Source organism: Myotis daubentonii, chromosome 3, assembly GCF_963259705.1.
Source record: "Myotis daubentonii chromosome 3, mMyoDau2.1, whole genome shotgun sequence".
NCBI lineage: Eukaryota > Metazoa > Chordata > Mammalia > Chiroptera > Vespertilionidae > Myotis > Myotis daubentonii.
In genome coordinates, this window is record NC_081842.1 from 122,254,476 (window position 1) to 122,271,488 (window position 17,013).

The 17,013-nt window shown below is 38.0% G+C and overlaps 1 protein-coding gene across 5 annotated transcripts in view; it reads right to left on the reverse strand.

The window, feature by feature from the left end:
- The window catches only part of EXOC2 (exocyst complex component 2), a 272,621-nt gene that overhangs the window by 19,397 nt on the left and 236,211 nt on the right, over window positions 1-17,013 (reverse strand). For all 5 annotated transcript variants that reach the window (XR_009451902.1, XR_009451901.1, XM_059688403.1 and 2 more), the window contains exons 24-25: window positions 3,140-3,195; window positions 2,841-2,963 (exon numbers count right to left, since the gene is read on the reverse strand). Coding sequence is in view for 3 of the 5 variants with exons in the window: in XM_059688403.1 (XP_059544386.1) it covers window positions 2,841-2,963; window positions 3,140-3,195 (179 nt within the window). In the remaining 2 variants the exon portion in view is untranslated. The remainder of the gene's footprint in view (window positions 1-2,840; window positions 2,964-3,139; window positions 3,196-17,013) is intronic.

Sequence of the window (17,013 nt, forward strand, 5' to 3'; positions counted from 1 at the left end):
GTCCAGGGGTTCCCAAAGGTGCGGACAGAGTCGGTGAAGAAGGAAGGACATGGAGACAGCGTTCAGTTGACTGGGAGCCTAGCCAGGATATCTAGCCAGGATCTCCAGCCAAGTTCTGGTCTGGATCTCCAGCGAAGTTCTGGTCTGGATCTCCAGCCAGGTTCTGTGTCCATGTTCTCTTGCTAGGTTCTCCAGCCAGGTTCTGTCTGAGATCTCCAGCCAGGTTCAGTCACCAGGTTCTAGTCAGGTTTTCTTGCCAATTTCTGTAGTCAGGTTCAGTCTAGGATCTTTTGCCATGTTCTCTCCAGCGAAGTTCTTCTGTCTGTAGGTTCTGTGTAGGTTCTGTCTTCTTGGCTCCTTCTAAGTTCTGTCTCTCTCTGTCTTGTTACATCTGTATTTATACCAGTTGATTCCAATCCTATCAATCTCTATTACAAAGGTTAGGGCGTTTCTTATCTCCATTCCAGGGAGTAAAGATTATGTAGCTTAAGCATGATTGTTTGTAGTTAAATTGATTAACTACCCGCCTGGCACTTAGTTAAGGGGTTTTATTCCCTCCCTAACTTCAGGGGAAAATCCCTACCTGGGGATTCAACCTTTCTCGGAGAGGTGACCTTGGTTAAAACACAGCGCCAAGAAGGTGAGCAAACATATTAAGAACCGTATGCCATATATGCCAGGTCCCTTGAAACAGCAAGGATGGACCGGCTCCCGGCAGTTTTGTTTATTCTGTTGATGGACACCTGGGCTGTTTCCAGCTTTTGACTACTATGAAGGAAATGGTTATGAGCATCTTATATGCTTTTTTTAATGAAGGTATGTTTTTAGTTCTCTTGGTTAAACACCTAGGATTAGAATAGCTGGGTCATAGAGAATGTATATGTTTAGTTTTCAAAGAGACTGCAAGAGTTTTTCCCAAAGTAGTTGTAAGATTTATGCTCCCAACAATGTGTGAGAGCTCCAATTGATGATGCTGATCATCCTTTCACGTGCTCATTGGCCATACTGACTCCACTGTATATTGAATTATGTATATGCTAGAACTTTGGACGTTGCCCAAGGGGTTCCTAGAACTCTGTTAATTTTCTCCCAAGTATTCTTTTCTCTGTTTTTCATATGGGATAATTAGTGTTAATCTACAAATTCACTTTTTCTTTTGTCCTTTCTATTCTGCAATGATTCTGAACTAGATTGCAAAAAAAAAAAAAAAAAAAAAAAAAAATCACATTTATGTATTCCATTCTAGAATTTCCATTTAGTTTCTTTTTTAAGGTTTCTCTTTTTCTGCTGAGATTTCCTATCTTTTCATTCATTTGATCACAGTCTCCTTTATATCACTGAACATAACTGCTTTAAAATCCTTGTCTTTGTATTCCAACACCTGGATCATCTGTTGATTGTCTTTTCTATTGAAAATGGGTCATGCTTTCCTGTTTTGTTCTGTCTGTATGTTCCAATGAAATTTGGATTGTATCCTAGAAATTGTGCATGTTGTGTTGTGGAGACTTTGGATTCTGCAATATGCCTCTGAAGAGTGTTGATCTGTTTTGCTTGTTTTAGTAAGCAATTTAGTTATTTGGAGGGAAACTGAAAACTCTTGACGCCTGCGCAGCATTTTAACTCTTACTTCAGTCATTTTGGCTTTAATTGGGCTGGCTGTAGTGGAGTCGGCCATGCATACATAGTTTAGGGGTCAACTAGAGACTTAAGCAGTGTAAACACATGATTTGTAGCTCTTGCCTTCTGCTTTCTGGGTTACATTCCTCGCTTGCCTGTAGTTGTGGTTTCCCTATTCTTCAAGCCTAAATAACACCCAAGCGTCATTTCTCTTAGAATCACTCACTAATGATCACTTCTTCACTGTCTTCATGTTTTTGTTTTTCTTTTGGAATTAAAAAATTTTTATATATTGAAGATTATAGTTGTTATCTGTAGGGGCTTGGCCTGGTAAGAGCTTCTTCAGCCATTATTGGAAGAAAATTGCCAGGACTTATTAAAAACACACAATGTTTCAGGTCAATGAAAGCTCCCATGCAGGATATCACTCTCCCATATGCCTTCACACCTTGGCTCCTACCAATTTGGTTATATGCATACCAAGAATCATCTGGTTTATGTAAGTTATATTTGTTATTGTAATTGTGTAACTTTTTTTTTTTTAAATATATTTTATTGATTTTTTACAGAGAAGGGAGAGGGATAGAAAGTCAGAAACATCGATGAGAGAGATCCATCAGCTGCCTCCTGCACACCCCCTACTGGGGATGTGCCCGCAACCAACGTACATGCCCTTGACCGGAATCGAACCTGGGACCCTTGAGTCCGCAGGCCGACGCTCTATCCACTGAGCCAAACCGGTTCGGCGTAATTGTGTAACTTAAATAGCTACAACATAAACCAATGGAATATAAGTGCAAAGAGACAGTTATCTGTCATTTCTATGCAAACTACATTGAATAGTTTAGAAAGACTTGTTAAAAGTTGTTAAAAATTTGTTGTGAAATTAAATGTAGTGAAACAACTAAAAAATAAAAAGAAAAATATCACAGAACTTTAGAGGGAATCTGCATTCAGATAATTTTATATGGTACGTAAGGTCTTGCCCTGCTCTAAGGACAGAGGAACTCTGGAACTTGTAGACAAGGCAGGATGGGTAGGGCTTATGCAAGAGAGATGGTATGCACCTCAAATCAGCAGATCCATCAAAACACACGTGCGCACACACACACACACACCCCAACCAAATAAACTCCTCTGTCTATCATAAGATTGATGACTAAAAACACATGTGCATGTTTAAATGGAATATAGTCTGACATGGACTGGAATGGTTTTGATACCTGTAATGCTCCATTTTTGCTGAAGGATGACACACACTGCATTAGTCTACTGAGCTCTTCAGACACTGCTTCCACCACCCTGGACAGGACCCGAGGCACCAATTCTTTGGAAATAGTGAACACCTGAAAGAAGGTTTAAAATAAGGAGAAATGGTGCATTATGGTGACTTATCCTGACTTGAATTTGTTTAAAACAAAGGAATGCACAAAATATTTTTTGGGAAAAAACCACCATATTAGCCCCCTTTTTCTTTTTTCCAGTTACCTATACGTCTTAGGAACATCTAATGATAGCTTACCTCTGCATGCACTGCAATTATATTCACCAATGCTTCTTTTAAATAGTTTCTGACACCTGAAATCAAGATGGGAGAGGGAAAAGGCATTTAATGGAAACACAAGCTGCCCGTCCCCCTGATGGCTTTGCTGTGCACTGTAGTTTCCTAAGGAGAAACAGAAAGTAACACCACCATTGTCTATTTCCTTTTGAGAACCAAATGGTGAAAGGACTATTTTTGTGCAGGCTTAAAAAAAAGTTTAAATTACTAAAGAGTTTTCTTTCATTATTTTTCCATTCTGTCATTGTTTATGTTCTCTATAAATGTTGGTCAGTCTCCTTCAAAACTGAAACTTTAAAATGTCCTTTGGTTTCTTCATATATGTATTCTTCACATATATGCATATACCCACTCAAGTTAACAGACATAAAATAGTCAATAGTAAGATATTTACCAAAACTTATAAAACATCTGCTCAATGTGTTTTATAACATCATACTTCCAAAGGTAAAAGTCAAATTATTATGCAGAATAACTATTTTGATCTTTAAAAGATTACTTCTGGGAGAAACTTCTGACAAAACCACACTCAGTCTGATCCTATATGGCAAGATAAAAACTGGACAAAATACAAGATTTCAGATGACACAGAATTAGTGAACGCACTTCACTCCAAAGCAGGCACACACAAAACAACCATGTAAGAGTCTGCAGTCAGATGATCTTGGATCAAACCCCAATTTCATAAGCTACATGCTATAATTTCTGCAAGAAGACTGTGAGCCCAGTTTTCTCTTCTACAATGAGTATAAAAACAGTGCCAATCTCGTAGGTTTATAGTGAGGATTATGAAGATAATAATGCATGTGATGGGTCCTGGTAGTCACAGGGTTCAAACACAGCTTTTATTATAACGAAAGCAGTTAAATTTGCAAGAAAAAAACTCCCATAAAAACAAAATACTGCTTAATTATAATTCCAAAACAATCACTTTCACTGGACTGGAATATTTCAGAATGTCTTCTAAATTAATTGCATGTCCTGAGAATTTCTTCTCTGCAGAACAGGGAAAACGCTACTATGTGTTAACAGTAACAGTGCTAAGAAGAATCTTTCCCCAAATGTCATTTAAGCTATTGCTTACTTAGGAAAGTTGAGACAAAGGCTAAGAACTATAATCAACTTTTTGAACTGACATATGCTGATTCTAAATATATAACTAGTTTTTTATTTTTTGTCATATATGATGGTGTTTAAATAGGTATACAAAATTTCTTTGGTGGAGCCAATTTCATATATATTTCTTTGGGATATGACGGTTCAGGTGTTAATAATTATATTTTGCTGATAAAAAACAAATAGCCAATTGAAAGTAATTAAATATAACCCAGAAATTAGTTGATTCTTCCTAGGGGGAAAAAAAGAAGATAATTACAAGGTAACAAGTCTATTATAAGTGAAAGTGAAATAAACTGACTGTGCTCAAGACCAGAAAAGCTTTCTTCCTGTAAGAGGAAAGCCACACCAGAGATGCTCCTTGGGCAGTTCACTGCTAGAGTAGAGTCAGGGCACCAGTTTTGACCTGGCTGTGACATCTGTCCTGGGTGATCATGCTCACCAGATCAATATGCCTCTTGTTCCCTGCTCTCGGGCAGTTCTCCCAATGTGATGGAGGGAGGCAGGGAAGGGCACTTCAGATCAAAGTCCATAATCACTGAACTCAGGTCTAGAATCTTACATTGCAAACCCGTGGAAGTCTAGCTCATAAATGCATACACACATAAATGTACATAGTTATTAAAGATATAAGTGCAATATTAGGCCAGTGATGATTTAAGCAACTTAAGAGTAAGGGATTCAACAGTCTCTGTCCTCATGAAAACCAGGGTCCTGTCAATGCTACTATATGAACAAATGCCAGGGGTCTGGGTTCTAGCAATATTCTAATAATGATGACTAAAATAGGAGGGCGGTTTTTAAGTTCTAAATTTTTTTTAGTGTAAAACAGAAGAGTGGGCCAGAGTGCTGACTAAAAGCAAAAAATTAAATGTAGAATGAAGCAAGACAATGTCACATGCTCAGTATGCTATAAACTAAACTCCTACTCTGACCCTGATAGGAAAAACATTTCCTGGCAAGAACCCATCAGACTAAGCATTACTAATAAAACACCCTGTAAAACAGATAAATCTAAATTACTCAATACAATTCTAAAGACAAAACTGTGAATAGTAGAAAAAAAGGACGGGATGCTTTCAACCAGTAGAATCATATTTCTGTTGATAGGAAATCTGGAAAAAAAAAACCCCACAAAAGAACAACAACAACCAAGCTTCCTGCTTGATGCTGACCACATGCTTCACGAGATAATGTATTGGAAGGAGCACAGAACCTTAACCTTGGCAAAGTAAAAAAAAAAAAGAATTTTGGGAGACCTTATTTTTGTGAACAGAAAAAAATGAAACAACTGTCCCCCTCCCCCAAATAACAACACAACAAACTGCTCCCGGGGTAAGTGGTACTGTTGTAGAAAGAGAAAGGAAAAATGTATGGTCCTAGGGATATACAGAAAAAAGCTCCTAGTCAAGTCCCAGTAAGTCAGTAGGGTTCAGAGAGACAGTGTTACATTGACCACATTGAAAAGAAGATACTAGCTCAAGGCCAAGCTCTGCAGAATCCTATATAATAAAAGCCTAATATGCTAAGTGTCTGGTCATCCATTCAACTAATCAAAGTGTAATATGCTAATGATATGCTAAGGCCGCTCAACCGTTTGCTATGACGTCAAAAACCTTTGTATTCCATTTTAAATTAATTTGTGAAATATTTATGTGCCATTTCTATTTTGTGAAGTTCTTAAAGGGTTAAAGAATAGCATTTGGGGAAAAGTGGTGAAGTCAAGGCAAAGGACCTAAAAACTAGACAGTGTCCATGTCTAGGGAGTGAGGTGTGAAGGTTTATAAACAAGAAACAGATAAGATCTTTGTGGTCTTCCTAGTTAAGAATTTCAATTCCTTTCTCTCTTCATTCCATTCTTTAGCCATTACCTAATGAGAAACAAAGCCGGTATCATACATGCTCACTCGCCTTCCTTCCCCAGCCTCTACCCTGTACTCACAGAGACTTGAAGATGGGTTTCTAACAAACCAAATGCAGATTAATCCCTCGGCTTTAATTGTCTGTTGAGTTCTGTTTGAAAATGTTGCTCCAAATTAAACTGTAGAACTGTCAGCACTTTCAAAAATCTGCATCCCAAAAAGCCTGTACTAGCGGCAGGCACCAGAGATGCCTCACTTGTTCCATATAATACTGAAGACCACCAAACCTCAGCTGGCAGCACGTGGCAATCTCCGTGTCAGGAGCCTGAGTGGCCAGGTTGCTCCTGTCTGACTGGGAAAAGAAAGTATGGAAACCAGACCTCAGAGTTGGAAGAGAACAGATCTGGGTTTGGGGAAATGTAAAGTTGGCTCTTCCCTGTGACTTCACTGACAGCTAGCTGGGCTACATTCAGCAGTCTCTTTCTTGAATGGAAGGGGTCAGATTTAGAAAGTGAGAAAGAGGCAGTAAGAATGCCAAGAAGGATCTGGGAGCTGTCAGAGGAGGGCTGCACATACATTCTATTGTCAGAGTGCAGGAGGCCTTGAGGCAGATGGCAGAAGGAACTGAAGGAGTTTAAAGGGACCATGGTCATGGAACTTGGGGCCAGGACCAGGATTGTGACAATGATCCAGGATTGATAAAAGGACCACTTTGTAGTTAACTTGGGTGGTATGTGTTCCTTCTCTTCTCACTATACTTTATTCTAATCTAATATTATTAACCTTAAAGGCTGATGGTGACTTTTAAGTGTACTAAAAACACACAGAAAAAACACTCAATGTAAAGTCAGCAGACTTGGGACCCAGGTTCTGGCTTACCTGTATACTACTACTAAGACAAAAACCAGTTCAGTTTTTAGACAATTGCTACTGTGCAAAATGTAGATTACAAAATCTGTTCTGCTAACAAAGTTGTTATAAAAATGTAACATGTTTATTCCTTGATTCCACAAATATCTGTTGTTTATGTAGAGGGCCGCCTGGGAGGCACCTAGGCATTTTCTTATAATTATTGTCAGCTGAACTCAGAGCATAGGCAGAGCCACACCCTGGGAACATGCTTCCCCAATAAGGCTGGACATGTTAATCAGGCAGGGGCGGAACTAGATATGTCAATCTAGGCCTTTAAAATAAACCTGCTGTGTGGCTCAGCCCGCCTTTTGCCGCCTCTCCATCAGAGAGGATGGCGCCCACCGGGCCCCAGCTTAAAATCTATTTCTGCATCTTGGTCTTTCGTTAATTTCTTAATCCCCAGCTCCTTCACTCAGCAAATGGACTGTTTCCTTTTCCATGCGGGACATGGAGAAGAGAGAAACAGCCCCCCACAGTTTATGTACTATATGCCAGGCACAGCCAAGTGGTGGTGTACACATATTTTAGGTGCTATTTTTTTTTTTTTTTGACAAAGACATAAATAGTTGGGTAAAAGGCATAATTTCTGGAAAAAACATGCTAATTTGTCTTTTTGAAACACCTGGTGTAGAAGTCTGGCGACTCTAACCCATCAAAACTGAATCTTGTCACCTAGCTGCAGCACATTCGAAATGTAGGTGAAGTTCCTCTGAAGGCACTGGGAGCCTCAAAGCAGCTGAAGGAGCAGGGGTTGAGAAAGGCAGCAGCCCAGACACAGGGACACAGACCAATGCTGCTGGGATGCACTGGCTGGAGGATGTGTCTGCCATGATACTGCAACTTTGCTGGTTTACACAGAATTATCCAGAGGGTGGAATTTTAGTGGAACTCTTTTGTCATATTGGTTATGAAAAGCATGGCTAAACACTGCAGTCTAGGGAAGATTAGGAAGGTTGGCTCCTATGGTGACATCTTAGCAATGGCCTGAATTAGAATTATATAGTATGGGGCAAAAGTAGGTTTACAGTTGTATGTGAAACAGTTTATTCTTGTATTATTTATTAATATCACATTATTTCCCATATGAACAAGGTTAAACCTACATTTTGCCATACCCTGTATACCAGGTGTACTGGTTAATAATGCAGATTTTTTTCAATACATGCATTTTTTTCAATATTTTTTCCCATATGTTGATATATATGCGATTTGATATGTATGCTATTTTGTTGTATTGACAGCAAGCTGCAAAACTTCATATGTCAAATTTGCTGAAGGTGTTAACATCATAGATATTTTTATGCTTAAAAATGTCGAATTTCGTGCCAAAAAAAGAGCATTTGCGGGAAATTTTAACTCATTACTTTATTTTGAAGAAAAGTGCTGCTGAAAGTTATCGTATACTTCCGGAAAGCTTATGGTGATCATGCTCCATCTCAAGATACTTGTGAACGCTGGTTTAATGCTTTAAAAGTGATGATTTCGATGTGAAAGACAAAGAATGTGCAGGTCAACCGAAAAAGTTTAAAGACCAACAATTACAATCATTATTGGATGAAGATGCGTGTCAAACTCAAAAACGGCTTCCAGAAAGATTAAACGTTGCTCAGCAAACAATTTCTGATTGTTTACAAGCAATGGGAAAGATTTTAAAGGACAGAAAATAGGTGCCACTTCAACTGAATGAAAGACAAATGGAAAACCGCAAAGTCATCAGTAAAATGTTGCTTCAACGGCACAAAAGGAAGTCTTTTTTGCATCGAATTGTGACTGGCGATGAAAAGTGGATTTATTTTGAGGATCCCAAAGCACAAAATCATGGGTTGATCCAGGTCAACCATCAACATTGACTGCAAGGCCAAATCACTTCACAAAGAAGACAATGCTCTGCGTTTGGTGGGATCAGGAAGGTGTGGTGTATTATGAGCTTCTAAAACCAGGTGAAACCATTAATACTGATTGCTACTGACAACAAATAATCAATTTGAACCACACTTTGATCATAAAACGCCCAGAACGTACCAGAAGACACGGCAAAGTAATTTTGCTTCGTGATAACGCACCATCACACACTTCAAAACCAGTTAAAGACACGTTAAAAGATCTTGCCTGGGAAGTATTAACCCACACGCTGTATTCACCAGATCTTGCTCCTTCAGTTTACCACTTGTTCCAATCGATGGCACACGCATTTTCTGAGCAGCACTTCAAAATGTACGAAGAAGTAGAAAATTGGGTCTCTGAATGGTTTGCCTCAAATGAAGAAAATTCTATTGGGACGGTATTCACAAATTATGTGAAAGATAGGGAAATGTGTAGCAATGGACATTACTTTGAATAAAGCACTTTTGATGTTTCTCTTGAAATTATCATGTTTTCTTTGATTATAAAATACGCATTATTAACCAGTACAGCTGGTATATGTGAACAGGAGGCAGAAGCCGATGGTGACCTCAAATACCCATGTACTTACTAAGCAGTCACCTTTGGGCACGTTTCTGAATGGCTCTAACTTGTCACTTTCTCCTTATGGAAGGGGCACCATTTACTTAATAAAATATTGGTAAGAAGCTAACAACAGCAGGCGGCCATCAAATGGAGGGCAGTGCTACTAGTCACACTTATTGACTCCACCTTCTGTTTGAAGGTGTTGCGCTGAGCTCGCCTCCCATGTCCTCCTTCCTCCCGCTGCAGCAGGATCTCCATGTGTGTGACTGTTTGACTAATCTCTCTCCTCTGCCAGACTGTCAATCAAAAGCACAAGATCACCTCACTTACCTCACCTTTGTATCCTCAGTACCTGCTACAGTGGCTGGCCTGTAATACTCAAAAATATTTATGAGTTAAGAAATCAAAGAAGGCCAAGACTATACATGTCTTGCTCACTAGTAAGTTCCCAGGACTTAACCCTCTTAAATAAATTGATAAGTGACTACATAAGTGAACAAATACATCAGATAAAAATGTAGTATCTATAGACTTCTATACATAATTCTGCATTTGAATCATCCACTAAAATGTAAATTGCTCGGTTTATGTGCAAAGGAGGCATTCTCTGCTAAAGCATGCATCTCTCCCTTCTGACAGGATTTAAGAAAACACAGTCCTTTTGAAATAATTTTTCAGAATTCACTTGAAAAAATGTAATTTGAATTAAGAAAGAATAAAATATTGCTGAGGCTAAATACATTTGTTTTCTAAAAATGTCTTATTTTTCTAGCTATACACTTAAGCAAATAGTTTATTCCAAATACTAAACCAGAAATATTTACTGAATGTTCACCACATGCTAGATACTTAGGCAGGTGCTCAGATATACTAGAACACAGTGCACACTCCATAAATGTGTCAGGAAATCTAGGTTTTAGTTTCAGCTTCAACAAGAGAGGGCCATAAATGCCAAATTTATGGGACTACTGGGGAAGACACTGTCCATGTGGACAGACTGCACAGGAAAAATAAGGCAAACTGACCTACTCCTTGAAATTACAGACAAATGCGACATTAGTAGCATGTAGTAGTAAGTATTGCTTTGAAAAAGGCTCCCCTTAGGCAAACCCCCACAACTTGCCATGTTATTTAATCAAGGGAATGAGAACAGTTCTAAACATTTAGAATATGTTATCTCCTGTACTCTCTGAATATGAAATTAGAATGTGTCATGATATTTGACCAAAAAGTGTCCCCGCCCACACAGTATCAATGTAGATTATCACTTAGCAATTAAGCTAGCCGCCCAAGTGGAAATTCCCCATGGAGAAAACAGAGCTCATCTCTGCTCTGAGCAAGAACCTGTAGGCTTCTTTTCACAGGGTGGGCTTCCTGTAAGTGGGCCTATATACCCTATACATCTTCTCCAACAAAGAAGGTCTTGTTTTTCATACATCAAAGTAGAAAAGGAGTCTTTTTTCTTGCTATATTTATCAGTTCCTTCTTTCAATCTAATAGGGAGTGCACTTGATGTTTGGAATAGACACACTGCTAAAAATATTTATTGAGTACTTATTACTATTACACACCAAACTCTATTCCAGGTGCTGGGCCATAGCAATGACCAAAAAAGAGCAAACCCACACAAAACCAAGCTCCTCTCCTCACAAGACCTAAATTCTAGTGGGGACACAACCGGTTTTAAAGAAAATATGACCATCTTGTTGCACATGGGAGAACCTTACATCACCTCTAAAACAGCACAAGAAAGCAACTGGTAAGGGGTAAAATTGCTCCACAAATGATAATACCCACCCTGGCACACAGAGAGCTTCTGTTGGGGAAAAAAGTAGTTCCCTGATTTGTTGAAAATATTTTAGTGTTTCTTTTGTGCCAATCTCATGAAATAATGCCTAGCAATAAACTATAATAGGTAATGTGTAATAGATAATGTACATGTGTGTATGCAATGACTTGGATTTAAATCTTAACTGGAAAATTATTGGGGCTTCAGGTTTTCTTTGAAGTATGAAAAATACTTTATAAGTTAAAATTGCTATACAGGCAAATTTGATTCTTACAATTAAGAATTTTGATAAATTGCTAGGCAGACATTAACAGAATAGCGAACATTTTGGATTTATCAAGACTTTATTCTTGATTAATTTATTTTAAAAACTAAGTGTTCATTGAAAATAATTAAAACAACATAGAAGTATAAGTTTTCCTAGTAAGTGGAAAGCCAATAAACTTCTTCATCTTCTCCCTAGTTTGTTATGTATTCTTCCAGATCTTTCCTATAAACATAATTTTTCCTAAAAAATGAGGTCACACCACACATTTGATTCCTGAAACTTTCTTACTTCATTTAATAATACATCACCAACATCCTTCCATGCTAGTGCATACACAGCAACCTCATACTTTCCAATGGCTGCCTGATGTACTATAGTATTATGGTACCATAGTTATTTACTCTCCTACTAGTCATTCTAATGTATTCATTCTAATTATTTATTCTATTTATTCACAATTTATTGACCTACTGTTAGACAGTTATGCTGCCTTCCAGTGTGTACTACTAAAATAATGCTGCAATGGACACTGATCCTTCGATTCTCCTGGAATAATTTATGTAAGATATCTTCCTAGAAGTGGAATTGCTGAGCCAAAGGTTTTGAGTTTTGATTGATTCTGCCAACCTATCATTCAAAGGGCCACAGAAAATTATACCCAATTCATGCCTTTTTATTTTTTAATTTGGATTCTCTAACCACTATAATTAATAATAACCATAATACATGTACCACTTTAGGTATGATGGCAAAACTTTCAATTTAACACACTAAAAAAAATTAAGCTAAATACAAAGGTCAAATTAATTTATAAGTTAAATGAAAACATACTTAATCTGACTATATAAAGATTGTCTGAAAAAGAGCTGGAGAGAAAGAACACTGTGTAATTACAGAAAACAACTGCTATACTATTTGAACCTATACCAAGAATACAAACTTTTCCATGAAGCACTTCCTGTCATAACTGGAAGACATTCCTTTAAACAGACTGATTTCAAGGTACACTGCCTAATGTTGTTTTGAAACATGATTCTCTTCTGTCAACAGTACAAAAAAAAATCAAACTTTGGAAACTCTGGAGATACCACTTACATTATAAACCACATTTCCTGTTTTTAACCCCTGTGCCCTAAATCAGTTATGAGTCCTAGTCTACAGATATAAATAGATTGAAAAATACTATAAATATCCCACAATGTACTTTTTTTGGGTCAAACCGAAACAGTTCTTGAAAGACCTTTGAAGTATTATTTTTTTCAAATAAATTATCTATGCAGTCACACTCTGAAAACACATTATTGAAATTACTGCTTATTAAACACAAGGTAATCAGAAACTGTAAGCAATATTGCCAGACAGGTAGAAAGGCATAAATATTCTGCAACAAAAATAGATTTTGTTGGAATAAAGAGTTTTAAGTCCTAGGTCTTCATGGTTTAAGTTTACTCATTCCTAAATTGATGTTCTTCTTAAAGTGATAAATGTCTTTTGCTACATAGGGGATTTTAAAAATGATTATTCAAGGAAAGGGCACCCTTCGAATGAAGTATATGAATGAATCATTTCAGCCTCTGCAGTTTTCTAATTTTCTTTCTGAGGATCCTTTTTTTTTGGGAGGGGGGGGAGAGAGGGGAGGGGTATAAGGCTTTAATTAATATGATATCCTAGCTTTTAAACAAACAGAAAAACTTTCTTCTATGAAAGCAGAAAATATTGCTAGCAATGAAAATAACAGTAAAATAATTTCATGGTTTATTTTCTCCATGTGTAAGAAAGGGTTATTGAATCTATTTAGCATTCATAAATTTCAAACACAGCTTTCAAGACTAAATATGGACAAGAGAATGACAAGCTCTCCCATTTCAAAGCTAAAGTCTGAGTCTAAAACAGACTGTAACATAAACCATTACAGAATACTTTACACATTTAGCAGTCTCAATTTCATTTCAAACTTGATACACTAAATTTCAGACCTAAAGGTAAAAATTCAAAAAATTTAACATTAACCGATAAATCAAACTCACTTGTTTCAATTTAATCTTTTTTATTAGAAGGCAACTTGAATTACAAAAGTGAAAGTGACAAGAAAATAGGATGAATTCTATATATGCAAATGCATATATTTGTTTCACAATATGAGGCATTATATATATATATATATATATATATATATATATATATATATGTATATGCATATTTCATAAACCAGTCTGTAGTAACTGTTCAATTTTCAAAATCTCAATTGATCATTTTGACTGAGATTTTGAGTTTTTTTTCAAAATAAGAACGACTTGCATTAAATCAAGACTAATAAAGACCTACGAGAAGTCAGGCTGAAAAGCTTGGCTCTTGGAGCCTGACTGCTTGGGTTAGAACGCTGGCGCCTACTCAGCTGTGTGGCATCTGTGATACAGGGAGGGAACACACAAAAAGCGCTCTGCCACTGTTTGGCCCACTGCAAATGGTATGAAAATGCCCAGTGGTACTACCTATTTTATGAAGCCGCTGTTGCATTCCTGTTGTTGAAATCAATACCGTGGAGAACAGCAAAAAAGTAATAAGGTATGGTCCCTATTCTCAATATATGATTCCATATACAATTTAAGAAATAAAATCCAATTATTATACATTTCAACCATTAAACTAAAGACTTTGAAATGAAAACTGAGTTGTAATAAAATTAAAGAGGTAAATAAATATGAACAGCCAATAGCTAACTTGGAGTTTAAAGTTTTATTTACACAATAAGAAGCCTTTAAAAAAATCTTTTAAATCTTTTAATAAGCATCTTTTATAAGCTGAATTTTGACTACTAAGACCTGCTGGGAATGATAAAACTGAAGTTGCAGCATGGCCAGCTAGGATGAGTTTGAATGGTGACTCTTGGGTAAGCTGTTTATGTGCATTACCTGCACTTTTTTTTTGGAATTATTTATTGTTTAAAGTATTACATATAGTATTACATATGTCTCCTTTTCCCCCCATTGACTTCTCCCCGGCCACCCCCATGCCCTCACAGATGCCCTCACCCAGCTAGTGTCTGTGTCCATTGGTTATGCTTATATGCATGCATACAAGTCCTTTGGTTGAACTCTTATCCACCCCCCTACCCCTGCCTTCTCTCTGAGGCTGGACAGTCTGTTCAGAGTTTCTTTGTCTCTGGATCTATATTTGTTCATCAGTATATGTTGTTCATTATATTCCACAAATGAGTGAGACCATGTGATATTTATCTTTCTCCAACTGGCTTATTCGCTTAACGTAATGCTCTCCAGGTCCACCCATGTGTTGTGGATGGTAAGAGTTATTTCTTTTTTTTTTTTTTTTTTTTAAATATATTTTATTGATTTTTTACAGAGAGGAAGGGAGAGAGATAGAGAGCTAGAAACATCGATGAGAGAGAAACATCGATCAGCTGCCTCCTGCACATCTCCTACTGGGGATGTGCCCGCAACTCAGGTACATGCCCTTGACCGGAATCGAACCTGGGACCTTTCAGTCCGCAGGCCGACGCTCTATCCACTGAGCCAAACCGGTTTCGGCGAGTTATTTCTTTTTTACAGCAGCATAGTATTCCATTGTGTAGATGTACCACAGTTTTTTAATCCATTCACTGCTGATGGGCACTTAGACTGTTTCCAAATCTTAGCTACTGTAAATTGTGCTATGAACATAGGAATGCATATGTCTTTTCTGATTGTTGTTTCTGATTTCTTGAGATACATTCCTAGAACTGGGATTTCTAGGTCAAATGGGAATTCCATTTTTAATATTTTGAGGAAACTCCATACTGTTTTTATTAATTGTTTAAAGTAGTACATGTCTCCTTTTCCCCAATTGACACCCCCCCCGCCACTCCTGCCCCCCATGACAAGCCCCCACCGCCCCAGTCTGTGTCCATTGGTTATGCTTATATGCACGCAGACAAATCCTTTGGTTGAACTCTTATCCACCTGCCTACCCCTGCCTTCTCTCCGAGTTTGGACAGTCTGCTCAGTGTTTGTCTCTGGATCTATTTTTGTTAATCAGTATATGTTGTTCATTATATCCCACACTAGAGGCTCGGTGAATGAAATTCGTGCATGGTTAGGGTCCCTAGGCCTGGCTGGCAATCAGGGCTGATCTGTGGGGTGACCAGCAAGGTGATCGGGCCCCCTGCTTGCACCCGCCTTGCCCGGCATGGCACTGCCCGCTGGCCAGCCCTGTCCCCCACCACTGCCGCCGGTTGCCTCCCTCTGTGCTGTGACCTGCGGAGTGATTGGGGGCCTCCCACTCACACCTGCCTTGGGTGGCCTGGGGCCTGCAGGCTGGGGGAAGCTCCTGCATTGAGCATCTGCCCCTGGTGGTCAGTGCATGTCATAGCAACCAGTCATTCTGCCAGTCATTTTGGTTGATTTGCATATTAGGCTTTTATTATATAAGATGTGACTAAGATCATGTGATATTTATCTTTCTCTGACTGGCTTATTTTGTTTAGCATAATGCTCTCCAGTTCCATCGATGCAGTTGCAAACGGTAAAAGTTCCTTCTTTTTTTTATAGCAGCATAGTATTCCACTGTGTAGATGTACCATAGTTTTCTAATCCACTCATCTGCTGATGGGCACTTAGGCTGTTTCCAAATTTTAGGTATTATAAACTGTGCTGCTATGAACATAGGGGTGCATATGTCTTTTCTGATTGGTGTTTCTGGTTTCTTGGGATATATTCCCAGAAGTGGGATTACTGGGTCAAATGGGAGTTTCATTTTTAATTTTTTGAGGAATCTCCATACTGTTTTCCACAGTGGTTGCATTACCACCAGCAGTACATGAGGGTTCATTTTTCTTTACATCCTCGCCAGCACTTGTCATTTGTTGATGACAACCATTCTGACAGGTGTAAGATGGTACCTCATTGTTGTTTTGATTTGCATCTCTCTGATGACTAGTAACTTTGAGCATGTTTTCATATGTTTCTGGGCCTTCTGTATGTCCTCTTTTGAGAAGTGTCTATTTAGGTCCTTTGCCCATTTTTTTTGATTGGATTATCTTACTTTTGTTAAGATGTACGTGTTCCCTATAAATTTGGGAGATTAGGTCCTTATTGGATATAACATTGTCAAATTTGTTCTCCCATGTAGTGGGCTTTCTTGTTGTTTTGTTGATGCTTTCTTTTGCTGTGCAGAAGCTTTTTATTTTGATGTAGTCCCATTTGTTTATTTTCTCCTTAGTTTCCATTGCCCTAGGAGCTGTATTGGTAAAGATATTGCTATGACATATGTCTGCTATTTTGCTGCTTATGGATTTTTCTAAGATTTTTATGGTTTCCATCTTACATTTAAGTCCTTTATCCATTTTGAGTTTTTGTGTACGGTGTAAGTTGTAGGTCTAGTTTCATTTTTTGCATGTATCTATCCAATTTTCCCAACACCATTTATTGAAGAGACTGTCTTGACT